This window comes from Fusarium keratoplasticum, chromosome 3 (assembly GCF_025433545.1).
Source record: "Fusarium keratoplasticum isolate Fu6.1 chromosome 3, whole genome shotgun sequence".
Classification (NCBI taxonomy): Eukaryota; Fungi; Ascomycota; class Sordariomycetes; order Hypocreales; family Nectriaceae; genus Fusarium; species Fusarium keratoplasticum.
Genome location: NC_070531.1, coordinates 2,758,159 through 2,779,725, shown reverse-complemented (window position 1 = coordinate 2,779,725; position 21,567 = coordinate 2,758,159). Strand labels below are relative to the sequence as shown.

The window sequence follows — 21,567 nt, the reverse complement described above, 5'->3', positions numbered from 1 at the left end:
ACATCGCCTGTTTGTAAGTATGTGATGTCTGTATTCCTGTAAATGCCCATATCAAAACGCCTTGAAATCACATCCAACTCCCGGTCGTAAGTCGTAAACCCAAAATGAAAGAAGGCAGTTATCGATTGAGTCTCAGACTCTCTCAGAATGAAATATGGTAGCCACAGGCTACCTCGTGTGCATCTTGGTGTAGTCCTCGGGGAGGTATCTCGCAAGCTTGGACTTCTTTGCGGCCTTGCGGATGCGAACCCACCAATCTTGGAGGCGAGCTTCAAACTTGGGGTCTTTTTGTGAGGTGAACGAGGTGAAGTTGTTGAGCAGATCCTGGAGAGTGGTCAGTATGGCTAACATGAATAAACAGTAGCAATCTCTTACCTCCTGAATCGCCAGCGTGATGAATCCCAAAACAAATGCCACCCATGCCAGCGTCCCCTTGGTGCTCAGAAACTGGTTTCCGCCGCGGAACTCGACCGTGCCCGTGCATTTGCCCGTCTTGGGGTTGGGAAAGATGTTTTGAAAGTTCCACAGCACGTAGCGGTTTCCCTGCATGTAAAAGTATAGCTCCGTCTCGGACCCCTTGGCCTTGATTTCAGTCGCCACCTTGTGCATGGAGGCATTGCTCCTCCCGCACAGCATGAGAGTGTCGTGGAGGCCCGATCCTTCGCTCTGCGAGTTGGGGCGGCAGTACTGGTTCTGGCGACGCGCCTGTGGGAGAACGGCGGCGACAAAGTCCTGGTAGACGACCGTGGCGAAGGCGATGCGACGGAGGGATCGCAGGGAGAACTTGTTGTGAAGGGAGACGGGCGTTACGTGGACGTGGCCGCCGCAAGAGACGTCCCTCTGGGGGTTGAAGTGGACGCGCATGGCTTCCCAGAACTCGCCGAGGATGCTGCTAACCTCTTGGGTTGTGTCGAGGCGGGGGGAGACGACCTCCATGCAGACTAGTGACGACGTCAGTGGCGAACTAAACAAGGATATCACGACTTGTGAAATGTTGTGTCGAGTATATAAACTTACCCATGGGCCGCTCCCTCTTCAAGGAGCCATCTCTGGTCACAAACCACTTGCCTCCGTAGTACTCGGGGTGCTTGCTGTACCTGGAGTTGTCGTCGTGAACGGCCTCGATGCCCCGGTTTCGCAGCTTCTGGGCGAGTTGGCGATACCAGTCGACGTTGGTGAAGCTCTCACCGCCGCCGTACGGCTTGGCGACGGCCTCGATTTCGATGCCAAAGTTGTAGTTTCTAACCATGATGGACGTTTGCTTGTCTTCGATGAAGGATGAGAGATGAAGGATAAAGGGTAAGAGAAAAGACCCGAGCTTGCTTGTGTATATGAGGCCCTCTAAATGTTTCCGTATGTATGTCGTCTGCCGTATCACCTTGTCTGTCCGTCCGTTCGCCCTGCTCAACTCAACAAAAACACGAGCAAATTGTATGTATTTCTTTGGCGCTCAACTCAGCTCAAACATTGCCCGCATGACCTGAAGCTGTCACATCTCGAAAAGAGGAGAGAAGGAGAAAGAAAAGCAAAAAAAAAGTCTCCGTCCTATTAATGCAGAATCGAAGCAGAGCCCAGCTCGCTGTCACTTGCGGGTCCGCCCGCCGGGGATCACGGAGGCTAGTCCGTGTGGGGCCGGGGCCTTAGCCGGAAGAAGAGGAGGAGGAGCCCAACCTTCTTCTTTCTTTAGCGGCAACGGGCTGGGCCGTCTCATAGCGTCTCAATTGACAGTGAGGCTATCGGATGACTGTTCAACGTTACTTTTACTCCGTCACAGCCTGGGGAGGCGCCCACGTCGGGCCCAGGCATTCGGGCCCCCGTCAGACTCTGCCGTGCTCTGCTATTAGAGGCTGACCCTCCCCCTGAACGTGGACGACGGCAATTGGCTCTTGGTCGAGGCCCTTGCTGCCCAATGTGACTCTCACACAAGTCAGAGACATCACCGCCAGACGACACGCACACGATGGTCCACACGGCGCATCTCGCTCCGCCTCCTCGGAACTGGCCTGGCCTCGCCAGCTCGCCTTGCCCTCGCCTGGCTTGACCGTCAACTCATGACGTGCCTCTTGCGAGGGAGCCAACCTACCCCCATCCATTAATCTCCGTTAGCTCACTAATTGCTCTCCTCACCTCACGCATCTCCCTTTTTTTCTACTCTCCCTCTACTCGCCAATCTCGTTAGCCCACTCACACACGCACTCACATCACACATCACATACATACATACACTCCGACCATCGGATGCACGGAGCTTCCTGTCTCCGGATCATCTTCAACAGCATGGCCTCGCACGCCCCGGTCACCGCTACCGCCGCCGCCACCAACAAGTACTATTTCGCCTATGGCAGCAACCTCCACCTCGAGCAGATGAAGCGCCGGTGCCCCGGCAGCAAGCTCATCGGCAGTGCAAAGCTATGGCACTACCGCTGGCAGATCAACGAGCGTGGATATGCTAATGTCATGGAGGCTGACGGTCACTGGGTCGAGGGTCTCGTCTTTGAGATCAACCAGCGTGATGAGTCCCGCCTGGACGTCAATGAAGGTGTCTCCAAGAATGCCTACCAGAAATGCTACATGACCGTCATGCTTCGGCGTGCAGAGTCCTCTCTATATCGCCGGCCCGTATCCTGGATCGTCAATAACGGAGGCCCAGCCCAGGCACGTCAGATGGCAGCAGGACAGAGGAGATCCGTCAACCACGATCCGCACTGGGAGCAGAATGTGCTAGTGTACATCAGTCCTCAGTACATCGTCGACAGCCCGCCCAAGGAGGAATACATAAACCGGATCAACCTGGGCATCGCCGATGCCAGGGTCCTGGGTGTTGCCGAAGACTACATCAGCAACTGTATCCGGCCGTTTGTACCGGCAACAACTCCAAAGGAGACCACGGCGCCAAAGACAACAGGTGCTGGGACAACAGCAACAACGCCTACCAAGCCCAAGGTTGTGAGAAAGGTTCCGAGTCCAGGAAGAAAGGCTGTCAAGCAGCCCGTTCGAGAAGCCAGGAGACCTGCCGGTGCTGCTGCTGCTGCTTCAAAGAGAACTCCAAACCCGTCACCAGCTCGATCAGCTCCAGGAATTAGCCCGGCACGAGCTTCAAGACCAACGCAGGCTCAATCTCAGGCAGCTCGTCGAGCTAGGAGCCAGGACCCCCCAAGAGTAGTCGTGAATACCTCTGGACGGTCAGGACCATCTCACAGGCGAGCACGCTCACATGCCTACTCGCAACCACCACCCCTTCCCCCAAGGCCATTATCCGAACAGGTTGCCGAGTACTACCAAGAGACCACTCTTCGACCCCCCACCACAAACCGTCAACGGGCTACCTCGGACGTCGGGGCACCACCACCTCTGCCACCTCGGCCTGCCCGTCGAATGCGCAGCATACCCGTCATCATTGTTCAGGAAAGTCACAGTAGTTCATGGCGCAGATAAAAAAGCGTCGACTAGCTGGAATACCAGCCTCGACGTCATCAACATTCTGGAGATACTCATACAAAAGTGATGGTCCTCGTGCGTCTATATGTTTCGTTGCCTTGTCATCCATCGTCCGCTAACTCCTGCCCGTTAACAAAAGAAACTCGCCTCACACATGAAATCTCATCTGTGTCTGGTTGATGCCGATACTACAGACCCAGCCGTCCCTAAACACACGGTCAGAGCTTGGAAAGGTGACCGGAACGGGGGTTCTTACTTCTCGCGGGCCCTCTCGCCACGCTTCGGCTGGGACCTTGTGATGACGGTGCATTGTCCCATAGCCATCTCATCACGGTTGGTGCTTGGCTTACTTCGCCTTCTGCGTTGTTGACGAGGACGGTGGGTTTCACAATTGCTTTCACGCCCTGTTTCTTTCCTTCTTCCATCCTCTCGACGAATAATCCAGGGGCAACGTCAAAGAGGTACGACACGTTTCGTCGTGATGGCGAGGTTTGTTTGGTCCCGCTCAGATCGAGAATCATGCCGTTGCTCGCAAGGTTCAGGCACTGGTAAACCTCCAGCCTAGATGCGGCCGTGCGAGGGGCGGGCCATTTCAATGAGAAGGAGCTTGAGGCCAGATGGAGTTGATGGACAAGGTCTGACGCGGGCTCAACAATGCTGCGGCGAACTGAGCTGTGTAGCTCTGCAGGAGGTGTCCTGGGAGCAATGACTGAGAGGAGAGTGGTCAAATCATTGGTGACCATATGGAGGTATCGTGACCGTCGGGTTTTAAAGATGGGTTGATGTGTCAATGCTGTGAGCGTTTCGCTCCTCCACTCTCTGCATTGGGCCTCATCTAGAGTAAATTAGTCTCAGGTATAACGGAGTTTACAAGGGAGATCTACCTCTTGGGAGCCGAGACATGGTGCTCTGAAGTTCGTCGAGCCACATTAGGGTCCCATCCTCTTCTGTGTCATCCAGGGGACAATAGAATGATTTCGAAAACAAGGCAAGGTACAGGTAGTTCATGATGGCCCCCATTATGTGATACTCATCAGACTGGTCGGCATTCAGGCATCGCCTAGACTGCTCTCGGAGGAGGGCAACAAAGCGTGATGCCTCTGGGGGAACTGTTCTCGACTTGAGACGGCCACTCTCCAGATCCTCAAGGATATCCTTGACTCGGTTCTCAACCCACCGCTGGACGTTTCCTACCAAGTTCTTGTAGGCTTCCCTTGCCTCGGTCTCAGTAATGTCCTTTCTGTTGGGCTGTAGACGAAAAATCTGTTCCTGGGCATCCTGTAGCTGCTTGGCCTTGCTCTTGGTTTCCCGCCGGGATTCGGAAAGCTGTTTCTGGGCGCTGGCGAGCTTCTTCTCCAGGGCTTCAACCTTGGCCGAGAGCTTGCTCTTCTCAGTCTCTCGGTTCTCGATTTCCTGCTGCCGGGAGTCCAGTACATTCTCGGTGAAGCGGCGTAGATGGGTCTCGTTGGTCAGCTTGGTTTTGAGATCAGGGCTCTGGGGAGAGGTCCCCCTTCCTACCGGGCCATTCTGTTCTGCTGGTCCTTGCTTGTTCCCATTTTGAGCCGGAGTTCCGGCCTCTGACTTCATGGTGGTTTGCTGATAGACTCCAAGGCGGTTGCCCTCAATGACGGCTCAATGTAAAGGTCATCTAGTCTGTCAGCAGCGTATTTGAGGGCGATTCACCGTCTAACCTAGGCCAAGCTCAACTGAGTCCGACGGCTTCAGCCCGACAAGATGGAGTGAAGCCACATGTGGCACGACCGGGTCATTCCCTCGATGCATCGCCAATAAACGCCGTGGTTGCGCGATAAAGACCCAAGCAAGCAGCCTCACGGTCTGGTTGGACGACGGCTGTGTCTCAATTAGGCGCCGGTCGATAGCTACCTAACGCATCCAACTCGCTCTCCGCTATGTGACACAAAAAGTCGGTCTCGCCTCAGAGCTCCACCACATACCTTGCGACTGGCCTCCCACCGTCGTTTTCTGCATGCAGGGCCAAGAGCACGGTGCTCCAAACCATGTCCGCCTACTGGATCCGACGCCCTGCGTGAGGCCGGAGAGTGGCAGGCGATGAGTTGGTCGTCGCAGCCTCCAGTAGTCGGTGAATGAGGCCCAAGCAAAGGCCCCAGTTCCCCCCAACAGTGAGGCCCGAAAGGATCGCAACAGCAACGTCGTGGCCACCAAAAGAGCCCGTCGGGTGCTGATGAAAAATGATCCGAAGCCCTGCTGATCTCTGTCATACCCAATGAAGCGTCGACGAAGCGAAATCTAAGCGAAAACGCCATTTCATTTGCAGGTCCGAATAATCCGACTGGAATGCCGCCTTGCCCCGATACATTCACTGTAAAGAGGCCCGCGGAATGCCATACCTGGTCGCCTTGTGTCACCAGCAGTTGATATAGCGATGAGACAGCCATAGCAGGGAACCTCGAGATAGCAACCATCAGTCATGAGCAGCCGAAGAATCATCGTTTCGATAGATTTCGGAACGACTTACTCAGGGGTTGCTTGGGCCGACACAACTCGAGTAAGCCGTCTGGTCTGCCCTTGTACCTCGAGACACTCCACTAACCTCCATCAGCCCGATGTTCAACATGTTGTGACGAGCTGGCCCGCCGTCGGCTCCTCCAAGAGCAGTCCCAAGGTGCCGACCGAGCTCCGGAAGGTCGCCAACGGATGGCAATGGGGATTTCAAATTCCCGAGTCGGCCAAGAGAAGTAAATACTTCAAACTGTTCGTCTGCCTTCTGTGGTCGTTTCAGTCGCTTGGTCTAATCAAGTAACCCTTGCAGGAAGCTAGACGACACTGGCCAAATAACCAAGGATGGAGAGTCAGCTCAAGATCTGACCAAGGTATACCTATCATGCCTCCACGCGCATTTCGTCACCATTCTGGAGGCACGGTTGTCGCCAAGTGTAGTGAGGTCGACCCCCATGGACTTTGTTGTGACAGTTCCTGCGATCTGGTCACCTGCGGCAAAGCAGGCCACAGAGCGGGCAGCTGCAATGGCTGGATTCTGTGGACATCAAAGGATTATGCTTATTTCGGAACCGGTATGTTCGGTATCAGGATGAGATTGCAGTCCTAACTGGCGTGTAGGAAGCAGCAGCACTCTATACCCTCAAGACTCTGAGCCCTGCCACGTTACAAGTAGGGCGCAAGTTTGTTGTTTGTGACGCAGGAGGTGGCACTGTCGATCTGATCTCCTATCAAGTCGCACAAGTCGGCAAGCTCGAGGTCAACGAAGTCACAGAGGGCACTGGTGGGAAGTGCGGCTCCTCGATGCTCAACACCCGCTTCCGCCGGCATCTGAAGCAAACCCATGGTGAAAAGTACTGGACTGATGAGAGGCTCATAGTCGCTCTGAACGAATTTGAGTCGGTAAGTAATCCATGCATCCCCCAAAAGTGCCCCAGCTCTAAGTGTCGTAGTTCAAGAAGACCTTTTCTCCCAAGGGCGAGCCCCTGACAATCAAGGTCGAACCCAGCCTTGGTCTGCGGCGAAACCGGTACACAATGTCACAGGAGGACATGAAGACCAAGATCTTTGAACCTATCATGAAAGATATTGTCTGCCTCATCAAGGAGCAAATCAAGATGGCAGGAGATGGTGTTGCTGCTGTGATCATGGTTGGAGGATTTGGCCAGAGCCGGTATCTCAAGTCCCGTGTGCGGGAGGCCATCTCATCCAAAACCGAGGTTCTTCAACCGGAGAGCGGATGGACGGCTGTCGTCAAGGGCGCGGCAATCCACGGACTCAGTCGGTACTCGCCAGCAATATCCCGAGTCGAGGTTGCATCCCGAGTTGCGAGAAGATCGTACGGAGTATGCTTGCTGACCAAGTACGATATGATGAGGCATGATCCGAAGGAAGCGTGGGTAGTTCGGTTCGCTCTTCAAGTCCCCGCTGACATGTCGCAGTTTCTGGTCCGAAAAGGAGCAGGAGACGGTAGTCACTGAAATGTGCTGGTTCATCAGAAAGGTAACAACACTTACAAGGGTTGATAACATTCCGGTATTGACATGAGCAGGGCGAGTCTTACCCCGAGGGTAAACCGTCAACAATCGAGTATCAGTGTGACCTTCCCGTCATGCTTGGCCATGAGCCACAGACCGAGATCGAAATATTCAGTCACAGCGACGACTCAAAGACCCCCATCCACCTGGACTCAAGCACACAGTATATCGGGACGCTCTCGCTTGACTTGAAAAAGATACCTGCCTCTGCCAAGAGAACTGCCAAGGTCAGGCGCATGGGATGGCATCGGTACTATTGTCTCAAGGGAGTCATCGAAGCCAGTTATGGGTCAGCAGAAATCACATACAAGGTCAAACTTGGAGGTAAGAAAAGTCCAGATGAATTAAAGACCCCATCCTTCTGACACGGTCCCGCAGGAGTTACGCATGATGTGGTAACTGTCCGGTACGAACGGTAAGGACAAAGGCTGGCTGGATGCCGCACAATTGTACGACAGAAAGGAGACAAGTTCTCCACGAAGTAATGAATTATCTCAGATCAAGTTCAGGCGTTTGTTGTTTGTAAGCATGTTCGTCAATGGAGTCAAATTTGGTGGTGTAAGTAGGAGGCAAGTGCATCTAATTCAAGCGTTTGAGACCGAATATGATCCACCAAAGGACTAACATTAGGGTGTAAGATAACTATGAAGAAGAAAACGGACATAGAGATACAAATAAGCCATGAATTTTACATATAATAATATAGTTTTTCAATCTCTTAATACCTGGAAATATTTGAAATAGAAGTGGAGAGTGCTTGTCTTTTCACATCTCCTGTTCCCCCAGGTAGGTAGGTAGTCAGAGACAAGTGGGAATGTGCCAGCCAGACAGTGGAGTGGACCATGTAGAGTGATCACGTGTACTCGCGTTGAGCCCCACTACCCATCGTCGCGTCTTCTGCCTTGCTTGTTCTTGAAATCAGCCATCCCTCGCTATCCATCCAAACCAGCGTGGAATCACGATGCTTCATGCGTCATGGCCGGAAATATTCATCCCAGGGCGGCTTTGCTTGATCACGGACGCTCAGGCGGTGATTTTGCTGCCGGTCCTCCGCCATCAACCCTAGCTGCCCAGCTCGTGGAGAACATTTCAGCATCAACCAAATCATCTAGGTCGGACGAGAACAGTGAGCTGAAGGGTTTCTTCGCTATCATCCAACGCGTCAAAGATGATCCCGCACTTCTCAAGACTCCTGAGGAGCGTGTTGAAAACAATCACATGCTCCTTTACGTCTACGCTCGCGTTGTCCTGGATGGCATTCGGTTGGACGATCCATTCCTCGACTGGGCCCATGTACGCATCGAGGGCATCAAGGCAATCAACTTTCTCAAATTCACCATCAAGGAGACACCATTGGTGCTCAAACACAAAGTGAATGGTCAAGAATTCATGTTTCGCGGCCAAGAACCTCTGTGGGTCTGGTTGCTCCCTCAGCTGTTGAGGCTTCTTGGTCATCCACAATGCGTCGAGCTTACGGAGGGCATTGAAGGTTTTCTTCAATACTTGATACTCACTGTAGCGCAGACACGGAGCTTGTGGGACTTGGCTCCTGCTATCATGCTCTATCTGCGCACCACATTGTCTCGTAGGTCTTGCTCTATGGGGTTGGAGACACCTTTTACTCACAGATACTAGGTCTCCTTGACTACCTACAGAATCTCTCAATTGTGCCTTCTTCAGAAGGAATCCTCAGGGACCTATCCCTTCCTCCAGACTTTGCCGTAAGCCGACACTTGGGCGACGATTTATCCCGTCTCAACCAACTCACCTACCGCGTCGAACGAATGCCACAGGCTCTTCAACAGTGCCTAAGCCTCGGAGATGCCTTATCCTATCCCCTACTATCCGGTGATGTAGCGTTTGACATGGTTTCGTCGTTCTCGGAGAGTGTGGTATGGTTGCTCGACGCTCTCGTGGACATGCGGTCTCTCCAGAAGCGCTACGAATCTGTATTTCCGGGCTCGCCTCTTCATATCATTCAGAAAACCCTACAGATTGTACGAGCGTTGTCCAATAAGAAGGGAGTTGGCGTTTCACTTCGCAATAAGGCCGTCACACTCCTTGTCTTATTTTGCGGCGAGATGGCATCAAGTCCTGACAGCTCGCCAATGCTTGACTCCACTGACGAGGAGACTCGTCGCACGTATTGCGTGGCGCTTGCTACAATCGCAAAGGCATGCATCGGCGATAGACCCCTTGGTCGGTTAGCAGTATCCAAGCTTGTGGACGAAACTTCTCTGCTGTACCCAGAGATGCCAGCAGAAACAGATATATGGGTGGGAAACCACCCTCAATCAGACTTTGCCGGAAGCTGACAACTCAACAGAGAACGACACAAACTCTGCGACAAGTCACCGCCGTTCCCCAGCCGAAACTGCTTGACAACGACTTGCATCCTTCAAAGTTTCAGGACGAGTATGTGCGTGAGGCGATCGAAACGTTGTCAATGACCTATAAGGAACCTGATGTCGACCCCGAGGACCGGACCAAACGGAGAAAAGTCTCATCCCAAGATCATAGCGCCATGTCTGTCCTAGTGAATTCGATTAGGGAGAGCTTGGGACTTTCAAGGGAAGATGATGATAACTGGGCGAATTTCGAACAACAATACCTGTGAGTGATGCCTCAAACGCTGATGTCTCGATACTGATGAAGAAAAGGGATGCGTTCCCGACGGTCGATGAAACGCACCAGTGCCTTGCCCTTGATCTTTTGTCACGAATTTGCTGTCTTGCTGACAGTGAGCCCGAATCGTCCGATGCTGTTGAAACAAAGGCCGCTGATTTACAGTGCCCCGTTTGTGAGACGAATTCATGGCTAGGTCGTACAATTTCCCACGAGGCCATCCTTCATAGGTCTCAGGTTGAAGCTCTCTTCACAAAGTTGGTCCGTTTGCCTTCCATCGCCGAGTCTCGCCGTCCAAGAGTTGCTGCTATGCTGGCGCTGAGAAGAGTGGTCCAACATTGCGATGATACAGAACTGCTTAACTTGGAAACATCCGCATTGGGTCAGTGGTGTCTTCAGTCTCTGAACAGTTCTTTAAGGGAACTCCGCATTGCTGCAGGGAGGGTCCTGGCAACCTTCTCTCTTGACAGACCTGAGCCAGTTTTTGCACGTATGGTACTCCCGACTCGTCACCCAGGTAGAAAGGGCATCGCCAATCAGCCCCTTACTGATCTCCAAGCCGACGCTGCTCACGGTAGTGCACGTTCGAGCGCGACGGATGGGACGTCTCCGATGAAGCGCCAGGATTTGGTGCATCGCAACAGGAAGAATTCAATTGCCTTTCTCAAGTCGCTATCTGAGAAGAACCGTGCCAATCTAACAGAGACATTCATCATGGCATGGGGCCAGTTGGGCACAGTCGTGTGCGAAGACGAACTTAACATGGTCCTCATCAAGCTCATGGAATACTTGGGAAGCAGCAACAACATCGTCTCGGCATTCGCCTTCAATGAGCTGTTGAATTTGTCAGAAGCCCGCGGAGTAACACCCCGCGGCCTCTTTGAGCCTTTCTGGCCAAATCTGGCATACATGGCGACCAAGGATATGGTTCATCGTCCGCAGATGAGCCGTGTGATCGCTGAGTTACTGCAGGTCTCGGTTAACGAGCTGCTTCTTGTCATCCAGACACACGCGGTACCATGGCTAGTGCTTGACAAGCAGAAAGATGTGATCCAGAAGATTTCAGAGGCCCGGCAGGACCCAAGAGATTGGATGGTGGTGATGGATCCCCCAAACCTAGCTGCCACTCTTGCTCTATTGTTGATCCAAGAGACTGAAGACATTACTGCCTTTGCAAAGTCGCGCTTGAACGAAATATCGACTCATTTTCACACTGCGCCCATCATTGAGCTTCTCCAGACAGAACCTGTTCTCACTGTTATGGAGTTGCTGAAGGTGGCGGGCGAGGCAGACGAATCCAAGAAGGCACCCGTAAGTCAAATGCTCACCAATCTACGTTAGGTTCTAATGCCTTTGCAGGTCCGAAAAGCCTTGAACACCATCGCTTCAATGATTCTAGCAGAGAACAAGGACGCCAGGGCGATGAAGAAAGGGGAGAAAACTCCTCGATTCATTCAATCTCATCTTCTTGGCCTTATGGCTCGCCTCACAGAAGTCATCAATGATCCGAATCTTCCATTCCAAGAACGTCGGCGATACATTCGGGCTATGGAACAAATGCTGTGCGTGATCAAGGACTCGGCAAGATTTGCCAGGCCACAGGTGAGAAACTCTGAGTCCCATGCTGGTTTCACCGCTCACATGCGCACTAGATTGCCGCCTGTCTACTATCTACGCTGGCACAGGACACTCTGAGGGAAGCCAGTTTCTCCTGTTGGGCGGCAATGCTGAACTATTTTGATGAAGAGGACGTCGAGCAGCTGCTGGAGACCACGTTCTACGTGGTTACCCAATATTGGGACTCCTTGAACGAGTCAACAGCCCTGCTTGCCAAGGAGATGCTCCAGACCACCGTCAATCGTTACGACGGCATGATCGCGAGATATATCCTCAAGCTACCCTCCCTTCGCCACATTCCCGAGCTAAAGGACGTGGAGACGAAGCTGGAACAACACCGACCAGCAACTCCACTAGTTGAGGAAACCCTAGAAGCCTTCTCCCAGCGGATCAAGCACGAAAACTCAGGTGTTGTCCTCCAAGCACTGACAGAACTGGTCTCATACCTTCAAACCAACCAAAACGCACTGCATGCTTCCGCCGCCAGTCAGCAATCAGACGCTGTTGTTGCAGCGCTTATGCGATCCCTTCTTGACTGCGTCTGCACGTACAACAACCTTCCAGGGGAGATTGCTCCGCTCTGTACCGAGGCGATGGGCCTAATTGGGTGTCTGGATCCTAGCAAGATCGAGACAGTGAGGGAACAGCGGTCCGTGGTTATCTTGAATAATCTGGAGACGTCCGAAGAAACCACAGACTTCGTCCTTTTTCTGTTGGAGCATGAACTTGTGCCTGCATTCTTGTCTACTACTGACAATAAGTTTCAAGGATTCCTGTCATTCGCCATGCAAGAGCTGCTCAATCGCTGCGACATCACGGCCGCGTGCGCCATGGAAGGCACCGGCATGCTCGGTGGCAGCGAGATTTATCGGAAATACATTGCGATGCCAGAAGCTGTTCGAGAAGTGGTGGCCCCTTTCTTGGGCTCCCGCTATGTTGTTGCGCCAATGGCCCCTTTGGAGGTTCAGTACCCGATCTTCAGTCCCCCTAAACCACATGCGACCACTCCCCCGAAGCCGTATGCAACCTGGCTAAGATTCATCGTCTTGGATCTTTTACGAAAGGGACAAACCCCTTTTGCAGATATGATCTTTGAGCCCCTTGCGCGTGTCATTCGCGTCAGAGACGTCATTATCGCAGAATACCTTCTCCCACACTTGGTTCTGCATCTCCTTTTAGGATCCAGAAGTTCCAAGAAAGAAAAGGACGACGTCCTCGGCGAGTTACTCAACATCCTGAAGCATCAACCTGCAGAGAACGCCTCGTATCAGGAGAAGGAGGAAATGAAGCGATTTTGCCATGTAAGTTGTGGAACACCTGGCAAAGTTCACCTGCTAATGGAGTTCAGGTCGTTTTCCGGGTTGTGGACTGCGCAATGAGATGGATCCAGACCAAAAGAGCCGCAGGGCGCCTCACCGAGTCCGACAAGGAGAAGTTGACCCAGGTCCAAGAAGCTCTAGATATGATACCCGCCGAGTTAATATCAGAAAGGGCCATCGATTGCAACGACTACGCCAGGGCTCTCTTTCACCTTGAGCAACATGCCCAAAAGATGGAACAGAGAAAAAGAAAGCCGGATGAGCGCACTCGCCTTCTCCAGAAGCTCCAGGACATCTACGCCAATATCGATGAACCCGATGGGCTGGACGGAATATCGGCCCATCTTCATGTTCTCGACATCAACCAGCAGATCCTGAGCCACCGCAAGGCCGGAAGATGGACTGCGGTACAGAACTGGTATGAAATGCAACTAGCAGAAAGCCCCGACAACGTCGATTTCCAGATCGACTTGCTTCACTGCCTGAAACAGGCTGGCCAACACGGTGAGGAATCCAGAAATCCCCTTGTCGTTCTTGGCTAATTATAAACAGAGGTCTTGTTGAATCATGTTGAGGGAATGCATACCGATGTTTCGACAGACAACAAGATCATGCCTTATGCTGTGGAGGCGGCATGGGTGACGGGCAGGTGGCAAAGTCTGGCCAAGTTCAGCAAACGATTCCATGGCGATGTCGTCGAGGACTTCAACATATCGGTCGCGACCATTTTTACCAAGTTGAGGAACAAGAGTGACTTTTCCGAGTTGACTCTCCTCGTGAATGACATGAGGAGAAAGATTTCGGCATCAATGAGCACCTCATCTACTGCATCGCTCCAGGCTTGTCACGATCTTCTCCTCAAGGCTCACATCCTCACCGACCTGGAGATAATCATGGCTACGCCAACAGAAGACGAGGTGGCGCGTCAGAAGTCCATGTCCCTTTTGGATCGAAGACTTGAGGTCCTAGGTGCCTATGTGAACGATAAGCAGTACCTTCTTGGGATCCGCCGAGCAGCTATGGAACTCAGCCGGTAAGTCAGGTTGAACAAATTATGCAGAAAGTCTCCAGCACTAACCGCGAATAGGCCAGCATTTACTGACCTTGACATCTCGGGCCTGTGGCTGTCAAGCGCACGGCTTGCGAGAAAGACGAATTCGTTACACCAGTCGTTCAACGCTGTTTTACACGCCTCCAAGCTCGGCGACGATGGTGCGGCCATTGAGAATGCCAAGCTGCTCTGGAGAGAAGATCAGCACCGCAAGGCGATTCAGATTCTCCAGGGAGCTATCAAGAGCAACAAGTTCATGACACAAACAGGAGCTTCAAATAGCACCAGTTCCACCAAATTGAGCCCGCAACAAAAACTGCTGACAGCGAGGGCTCAACTCCTCCTTGCCAAATGGCTCGACAGCGCTGGTCAAACGCATGCCGGAGCCTTGCGCGAGAAGTATCAACAGCCGCCCAAAACGTACTCCACGTGGGAGAAAGGACACTACTACCTTGGTCGACACTACAAGAAGATCCTTGAGGCCGAGAAACCGCTCAAGGTTGATGACCAGAGCGACAACTACATTACGGGCGAGGTTGCTAGGCTTGTCATTGAAAACTATGTGCGCTCGCTGAACTCGGGAACGAAGTATCTCTACCAGACTCTCCCGAGGATCTTGACCCTTTGGCTGGACCTGGGAGCACAGGTGGACAAGGCACCCGAAGGCAAAGTCTCACTGTCTCGTGAGCTTCATCGGAGACGCGTGGAACAACTGAATCTTTTGCACTCTTTCCTCGACAAGTATATTCACCGATTACCAGCGTATGTCTTTTACACGGCATTGCCGCAGATCGTCGCCCGTATTGCGCACCAAAACCCGAACGTCTTCGATCGACTCACACATATCATTGTCAAGGTTGTCGAGGCTCACCCTCGGCAGGCGCTCTGGAGTCTGATCGGCATCATGACAACCAGACAAGTGTCGGAACGAAAAGCGCGGGGCACTCAGATCCTCCAAGCATTAAGGAGCGTATCCAAGAAGGTAGAAGGCTCGACATATGACCTGAAGTACCTACTGAGGATGGGAGAGAAGCTAGCTGAACAGCTACTTCTGGCGTGTCAGAATGGAGACTTCCATGGCAACAAGACGGTCCACGCCAGTCTCACTCGAGACCTTCGATTCAACCACAAATGCACACCCTGCCCGTTGGTCGTGCCTGTCGAAGGCTCTCTGACGGCGACACTGCCAGCTGTATCCGAATACGTCAAGAAACACAAGGCATTTTCGAGAGACGTGGTGACGATTGGGTCCTTCCTGGATGATGTTTTGGTGCTTAGCTCGCTTGCCAAACCAAGACGACTCACGGCACGAGGCAGTGATGGAAAGCTCTACATGCTCCTCATCAAGCCAAAGGATGACCTGCGAACTGATCAACGTCTGATGGAGTTCAACGGGTTAATCAATCGATCGTTGAAGCGAGACGCCGAATCTAGTCGAAGGCAGCTCTACATCCGAACGTACGCAGTCACACCTCTCAACGAAGAGTGCGGTATCATCGAGTGGGTGCCGGGAATTAAAACCATGCGAGACATCCTCATTGGGCTCTATGCTTCACGGAAGATCTATCCTGATTACACTGTTCTCAAGCAGCTGATGGACGAAGCCTGTCTTTCAGATGGCAAGACAAGAGTGTTTACAGATGAAGTTCTCGGTCGGTTCCCACCAGTGCTTCAGCTGTGGTTCACACAGCAATTCCCCAACCCATCGGCTTGGTTCAGTGCCCGGTTGCGATACACACGCTCATGCGCCGTCATGTCCATGGTGGGCACGATTCTCGGACTTGGTGACAGGCACGGCGAGAACGTCAACCTGGAAGAGGGCAATGGAGGAGTCTTTCATGTCGACTTCAACTGCCTGTTCGACAAAGGTCTCACGTTTGCCAAGCCCGAGCGTGTACCGTTTAGGCTCACTCACAACATGGTGGCTGCCATGGGCATCTATGGCTATGAAGGGCCGTTCCGCAAGTCGTGTGAGCTAACTCTAAGTATCCTCCGACAACAGGAAGAGACGCTCATGACAATTCTCGAGGCATTCATCTATGACCCGACGTTGGATCTGCAGAAGGAGAAGCGGACGCATCGAAGGGGAGACGTAGGCGTCAAGCTGCAGCCGCAGAGTGTGGTAGACAGCATCAAGCGCAAAGTCAAGGGATTGCTCCCGCACGAGAGCATTCCACTAGGAGTCGAAGGACAGGTGGAGGAGCTGATCAAACAGGCTGTTGACCCTAGAAACTTAGCAGCCATGTATATTGGGTGGTGCCCATTTCTTTGAGATGGTGCAACGTTTCAGCTGGGGTTAGATAGACAATGGATTCTTTTAAATAGACAATCCAAGGCATATAGAGAGAGGGAAAAGTGTGAAGAATGAAGAAAAGCGAAAACTGCAGATCAGATCAATGCACTGCCTTCCAAGATGCCTAGCTTTCTTTATCTGCATTTTAATTTATTGCCTGTTGGTTGGTTATCGGGGGCGCATTGTGGTGGTGGTGAGGGGAGGGGGCCTGTGACTTGGGTAGCTCCTGCCTGGAAGAAAAACGAACGACGCGTCGCGCGCACCTCCCTCCGCCCAGCTCCAGCTCCAGCTCCTTCCCAAGCTCCATGCGTTGGCAGCGCCTCCCACTTCACCCTTCCTTTCAATCTCTCACCTCATCTCCCCTCTCTCACTCTCTGCCTATTTTTTCACTTCACAGGCGAAGGGATATCTATAAATTCCCTCTCCTTTCCCGCCAGGTCTGAGGCCCATATTTGATTTCCTCACACTGTTGCGCCTCTTGATTTTTACCCTAGCCATTTTCTCCAGATCGCGCGCGCAAACCCAAGCGAAGCTCGCCCCTCTCTCTGTCTGCACCCTTTGTCTCTCTCGACTCATATTTTTCCCTCTCTCTCGTGCCATTTTCGTCGCATCACAGCACATTTCCTACCACCGCAAAGATGGGCGAATACCGTATTGGTGAGTCTCGAAATTTCATGTTCTCGTGGGCGCCGTTGTCGCGCTTCTTGCGGCCGCTTCTCCCCCAAACTCTATGACGAACCATGATTTCTAACGGCGTCGCAGAGGTATCCCCCAACAACCGCGCTGGTTGCAAGGACAGCGAGTGCAAGAAGACCAAGGAGAAGATCACTAAGGGCATGCTCCGCTTTGGCAGCTGGGTCAGCATTGAAGATCATGGAAGCTGGGCGTGGAAGCATTGGTAAGATGCCCTAGTTTCAGTCGCAGTCGCAAACCCAGCAGTCTGGCTAACGTGTACCATAGGGGATGTGTCTCCGGTCAACAGCTGCAGAACGTCCGCGATCTCTGCGAGCAGGGCGATGGTAGTTTTGATTGCGATGCTATCGACGGCTACGATGAGCTTGGGTAAGTATTGATCCTGCGCCATGCTTTGTCTCTGTACTCACGCTCCCAGGGACCATCCTGACCTGCAGGAAAAGGTTCGACGCTGCGTCACCCAGGGATTCATTGATCCCGAAGACTTCAATGGAGTAGGTCTTTCGGGTTGCCTTGCTGGTCAGCTCACTAACTATCATGTAGGATCCCGAGAAGAACAAGCTCGGCGAGAAGGGCATCCATCTGACGGCTGCTCAAAAGAGAAAGAGGGAGAAGGATGCTGCTGCTGCCGCTGTAAGTTCTTAGCCAACTTGTACCACCAACGTTGCTAACCCGATATCTAGGCTGCTGACGACGATGAGGAGGACCAGCCCAAGCCTAAGAAGGCACGCAAGGCCAAGGCCGTCAAGGCTAAGAAGGAGGAGGATGAAGAGGAGGAGGTGCCCGCTCCTGCTAAGCCTGCCCGTGGCAAGAAGGCCGCTGCTAAGGCCAAGGTCAAGGATGAGACTGAGGACGAGGCACCTGCCCCCGCTCCCGCTAAGAAGGGACGCCGGACTTCAGCCCAGAAGGTCAAGGATGAGGCTGATGAAGAGGAGCCTGCCGCTGCTCCTGCTCCCGCTAAGAAGGGACGCCGAGCTTCGGCCCAGAAAGTCAAGGACGAGACTGATGAAGAGGAGTCTGCTCCTGCTCCTGCTCCTGCCCCTGCCAAGAGAGGGCGAAAGGCCGCCACCAAGAACACTGAGGAGGACGATGAGGCTCCTGCCCCGGCTCCCACTAAGGGGCGCAAGACTGCTTCTCGGAAGACGAAGGATGAAGCTGAAGAGAAGCCTGCCGCAGTCAGAAGACCACGCAGGACCGCCGCCAAGAAAGCCCCTGTTGCCGATGAGGATGAAGACGCTGCTGAAGAACAGGAGGAAGACGAGAAGCCTGCTCCCAAGGCCAAGGGCCGTCGTGGACGCCCTCGCAAGGTTTGAGCGTATCTTGGTTGAGATGTCGAGGTGTCTTGGGGAGTGTTGACATGCCAAGGGATAATGATGTTTCCTCGGTGAGGCGAGGTGTTGAGGCATGATCAGTGTGCATTTCATGTTTTGGGAGCGTTTTGCCATGATATCTGGTGGACTAATGAAGGTGGTTTGGTTGATCAACGGGGGGTCAATGTACAAAATAAGGCACGACTATAGTGTAATAATTCAGGGCATGGTGGAATTTGCTTGAGCAGATGACGTTGTGACCAGCAACTGATAACCTTGGGGATATGATTGTTGACCAGATGATCTTTTCATACCTAAGCAACAGATATGTAGGCATCCATGGCATGATATGAACCCAACGAACAAAAGTGAGATCCCGCGGTACATGGTCCCGATTATACCATGCATTTCCTTCAATTGTTGGTGTTGTCTTCCTACTTGCCTCCCTACCTACTACAATGACACCTCAAGTCGTGATTCGTACAGACCAGGGGTGAAAGGCTTCCAAGGACATGGCGTAAAAGGCACTAGTCTCACAGATGAATGAAGTAGATCTATATGTTATCATTGAGCCTATGGAAATGCTAGAATAGTGCGTTGGTTCGCTCGCTCCTCATATACAACCACACGTCACCCTCCCGAGATAGTTAATTGTCCTTTGCCTTGAATATGTACAGTTCGAAAGAAACCCCTCTCCTTTTCACGGCCCCTTGCTCGCTCATTACCACGTAAAGCTCTCCTCGACAAAGTCCACAACGCTCGAACCCTGGACTCCGCGTGATGCTTCCCGGACGTCGTCGGCGAGGGCACCTGGACCGCACACGGTGACGCACATGGCTCCCATTTGCTCCTGGACCTCCTTCTGGAGGAGGAGGGGAATGTTAGGCCGTCCTGGGAACATGCGCACTGTGGCGCTAGCACTGACGATGTCGCTTGGGTTCTGAGGCCGAGTCACGAAGACCTGGACGCGGAGGACGTCTTTGCGGTTGGGCATGCGGAGGATCACGTCCATGTACGGGCGAACCCACTCGAGGGACTCGTACTCGCGGATGATCCAGACGAGGGTGATGCGTCGAGTCGCTGTCGTGCCGTCGTTGTATCCTTGGAGGAGGTGGCGCATGTACGAGACCTGGTGCGTGATGCCAGTCGAGCCGGCAAAGAGGACGACGTGACCGTACGAGTCGAGGCTGTTGTGGCCGGCGTAGGGGCCTTCCATGGCAGCCTTGATGCGAAGGGGTCGGCGGGACAAGGAGACGCGATCGTTGAGCTTCTTGGTGAAGCCGGTCTGGGCACCAATCAGGAATGAAACCTTGGTGGTCGTGTTGGGCTTGTCGATGGCGTTCAAGGGTTCCTTTTCGAGGACGGGCAGGGAAGAGTCCTTGACGTGCTCAACCCAGGCGATGGAGAAGGGGTGGCTTTCCCAGGCGCAGAGGCCCCAGAATCGCAGGTAGGCGTGGGTTCCGGGCTGCACGTCGACGTATCTGGGCAGGTGAAGTGTTACTCGGGTGACGTTGCCAGGCATGTCTTCGCAGAAAGCGTCAGTCCATCCCTTGGCGGACCAGTTGACGTAGACGATCCGGATCATGCGAGCAAGGCGGTCAGCGAACCAGAGAGCCATGATGGCCATGATCCAGGGGAGCTGGGGAAGACCACCAGGGAGTTCGGACGAGGCACAGTGAGCCCAGGTGGCGATGAAGGCCACAAAGGCCAAGACGATGTGGACGTTGAGAAAGGTCTCGTAGAAGGCGTGTCGCAGAGGCGAGAGCGAGAGAATCAGGAGGAGGGTCATAGCCACCGTCCCGACTGCTCCTGAACCCACAAAGAGGTTGGTGGCGATGGAATGTCCAACGCCCTCCCAACCAATGTCGTCAACAGCAACAATCGCCCAGGCGATGGTGTGAATGATGGCCTCAAGGACGACGATGCGACCCATCCAGCGATGAAGCAGGTTGTAGGTATCGAAGCTGATCTTGAGAATGGCGATGAGGGGGTTGTTGCGTCCGGCAAAGATGATGAGGGGCACCATGTTGACCAGAGACAGAGTGCCAGAGCGGCCTCGAAGCTCAGCGCAGAGAGCCATCTTGTTCTGATTGGCCCAGTCGAGGACAAACATGTAGGCAGTGTTGCTACCGAGATAGATGAAGAGGATAACAAAGTGAAGTCGTGAGGGGAGAGTACCCATGCTGATGGCGGAAGAGAGCCTCATTTCTCTATTGTGACGCTTCTTCCACAACGGCGCATAGATGATGTGCTTCTTGAGATCGGGCATCCAGCTCCACTGCGAGGTTCTCCAGTAGCCCTGCTTGTTGCCGGCCACGTTGAGCGTCGAAACCTGGCGGAGCTTTGCCCAGAGGATCTCGAAGATGCGGATGCCGAGAACGATGAGGGCCATAATGCCCAGTGTCCACCAGAGCACATCCTTGAAAAGCAGATTCATAGGTTGATTGACGCCATCGAGACTCGAGTGGTAGTTGGGTGTATAAGAAGCCTGCTCGGGGTTGGCGTGAGCCGCCTCGGCACGGCTCTGCAAGGTCGAGGTAGCCATGAAGGAGTTGGCACTGGCGATCCGGCGCCGGTAGAAATCCATCTTGTTTGGTTAGGTGTAGTAGTAGTAGCAGCTCCTTTAGGAGCAAAGAGCGAGAAAATGAGCGGTATATGCCTTGTTTTATCGGGAAATGTCGAAGAGATGAGAGAGTGAATGGACGCTGTTCGCGGCGGGAAGAGGTTTGTCCCAGAACAAGAAGAAAGAGACGACAGTGATTGAAAGAGAGTAGATGTGCGCTTGTTCCTCCTTTAGTGATTTGTATGTTCAGAGTTGTCAGAACATGATCGTGAGTAGTCAGTCGTTTGTCGTGGTCGTTAAAAAGAAGTGAAAATCAGGGTTGCTTGTCGATGATGAGCGCGGTGCTCAGCGGTGTAGTCGTGGTAGTTTGGGTGAATCAAGGCTGTGTTCAACACAACAATGGTGACACGGCGCACAAAGGCGATGACGGAGAAGAATGGGAAAGCCCAAGAGAACAATGAGTGAATAGTGTCTGCAATCCGGGCAGAACAAAGGGCGATTGGAATCGAATCACGCGCGGTGCTCAATGACGTCCCGTTCACCTCGTCCACGAGGTGCTTGTGCTCAGATGCAGATGGGGATGGAGCCAGGACTCGCTGGCGATCTCCAGGTTGGCCGAAAAGGAGGATCTGCAAGAGAGGG

The 21,567-nt window shown here is 53.2% G+C and overlaps 6 protein-coding genes and 1 pseudogene across 7 annotated transcripts, besides 1 other annotated feature; 4 read left to right on the top strand and 3 right to left on the bottom strand.

Moving 5' to 3' along the window:
• Window positions 1-168: 168 nt before the first annotated feature.
• Window positions 169-1,249, bottom strand: NCS57_00421100 (uncharacterized protein; the record flags this gene model as incomplete). The annotated part of the gene is made up of 3 exons (XM_053054180.1): window positions 169-324; window positions 376-941; window positions 1,018-1,249. 3 exons carry the CDS (start codon window positions 1,247-1,249, stop codon window positions 169-171), a joined length of 954 nt encoding a protein of 317 aa, XP_052916340.1.
• Window positions 1,250-2,238: 989 nt separating this feature from the next.
• NCS57_00421000 (Gamma-glutamylcyclotransferase) lies at window positions 2,239-3,435 on the top strand (the record flags this gene model as incomplete). Its single annotated transcript, XM_053054179.1, has 1 exon — window positions 2,239-3,435. The coding sequence occupies one exon, from the start codon at window positions 2,239-2,241 to the stop codon at window positions 3,433-3,435; it is 1,197 nt and encodes a 398-aa protein (XP_052916339.1).
• A 165-nt stretch (window positions 3,436-3,600) lies between these two features.
• NCS57_00420900 lies at window positions 3,601-5,067 on the bottom strand (annotated as a pseudogene). Its single transcript has 3 exons — window positions 4,323-5,067; window positions 3,695-4,273; window positions 3,601-3,644 (listed from the first exon to the last, which is right to left on the bottom strand).
• Window positions 3,601-5,067: a sequence feature.
• An 820-nt stretch (window positions 5,068-5,887) lies between these two features.
• On the top strand, window positions 5,888-7,873 carry NCS57_00420800 (uncharacterized protein; the record flags this gene model as incomplete). The annotated part of the gene is made up of 8 exons (XM_053054178.1): window positions 5,888-5,965; window positions 6,020-6,171; window positions 6,230-6,491; window positions 6,538-6,819; window positions 6,870-7,312; window positions 7,359-7,419; window positions 7,469-7,778; window positions 7,833-7,873. 8 exons carry the CDS (start codon window positions 5,888-5,890, stop codon window positions 7,871-7,873), a joined length of 1,629 nt encoding a protein of 542 aa, XP_052916338.1.
• Window positions 7,874-8,429: 556 nt separating this feature from the next.
• Window positions 8,430-16,338, top strand: NCS57_00420700 (Non-specific serine/threonine protein kinase; the record flags this gene model as incomplete). Its single annotated transcript, XM_053054177.1, has 9 exons — window positions 8,430-9,039; window positions 9,090-9,730; window positions 9,781-10,067; window positions 10,115-11,390; window positions 11,439-11,681; window positions 11,732-12,997; window positions 13,045-13,519; window positions 13,568-14,048; window positions 14,103-16,338. 9 exons carry the CDS (start codon window positions 8,430-8,432, stop codon window positions 16,336-16,338), a joined length of 7,515 nt encoding a protein of 2,504 aa, XP_052916337.1.
• A 659-nt stretch (window positions 16,339-16,997) lies between these two features.
• Window positions 16,998-18,365, top strand: NCS57_00420600 (PARP-type domain-containing protein; the record flags this gene model as incomplete). The annotated part of the gene is made up of 6 exons (XM_053054176.1): window positions 16,998-17,016; window positions 17,122-17,257; window positions 17,320-17,421; window positions 17,471-17,546; window positions 17,596-17,685; window positions 17,736-18,365. 6 exons carry the CDS (start codon window positions 16,998-17,000, stop codon window positions 18,363-18,365), a joined length of 1,053 nt encoding a protein of 350 aa, XP_052916336.1.
• Window positions 18,366-19,083: 718 nt separating this feature from the next.
• On the bottom strand, window positions 19,084-20,949 carry NCS57_00420500 (FAD-binding FR-type domain-containing protein; the record flags this gene model as incomplete). Its single annotated transcript, XM_053054175.1, has 1 exon — window positions 19,084-20,949. One exon carries the CDS (start codon window positions 20,947-20,949, stop codon window positions 19,084-19,086), a length of 1,866 nt encoding a protein of 621 aa, XP_052916335.1.
• Between the last annotated feature and the right edge of the window lie 618 nt (window positions 20,950-21,567).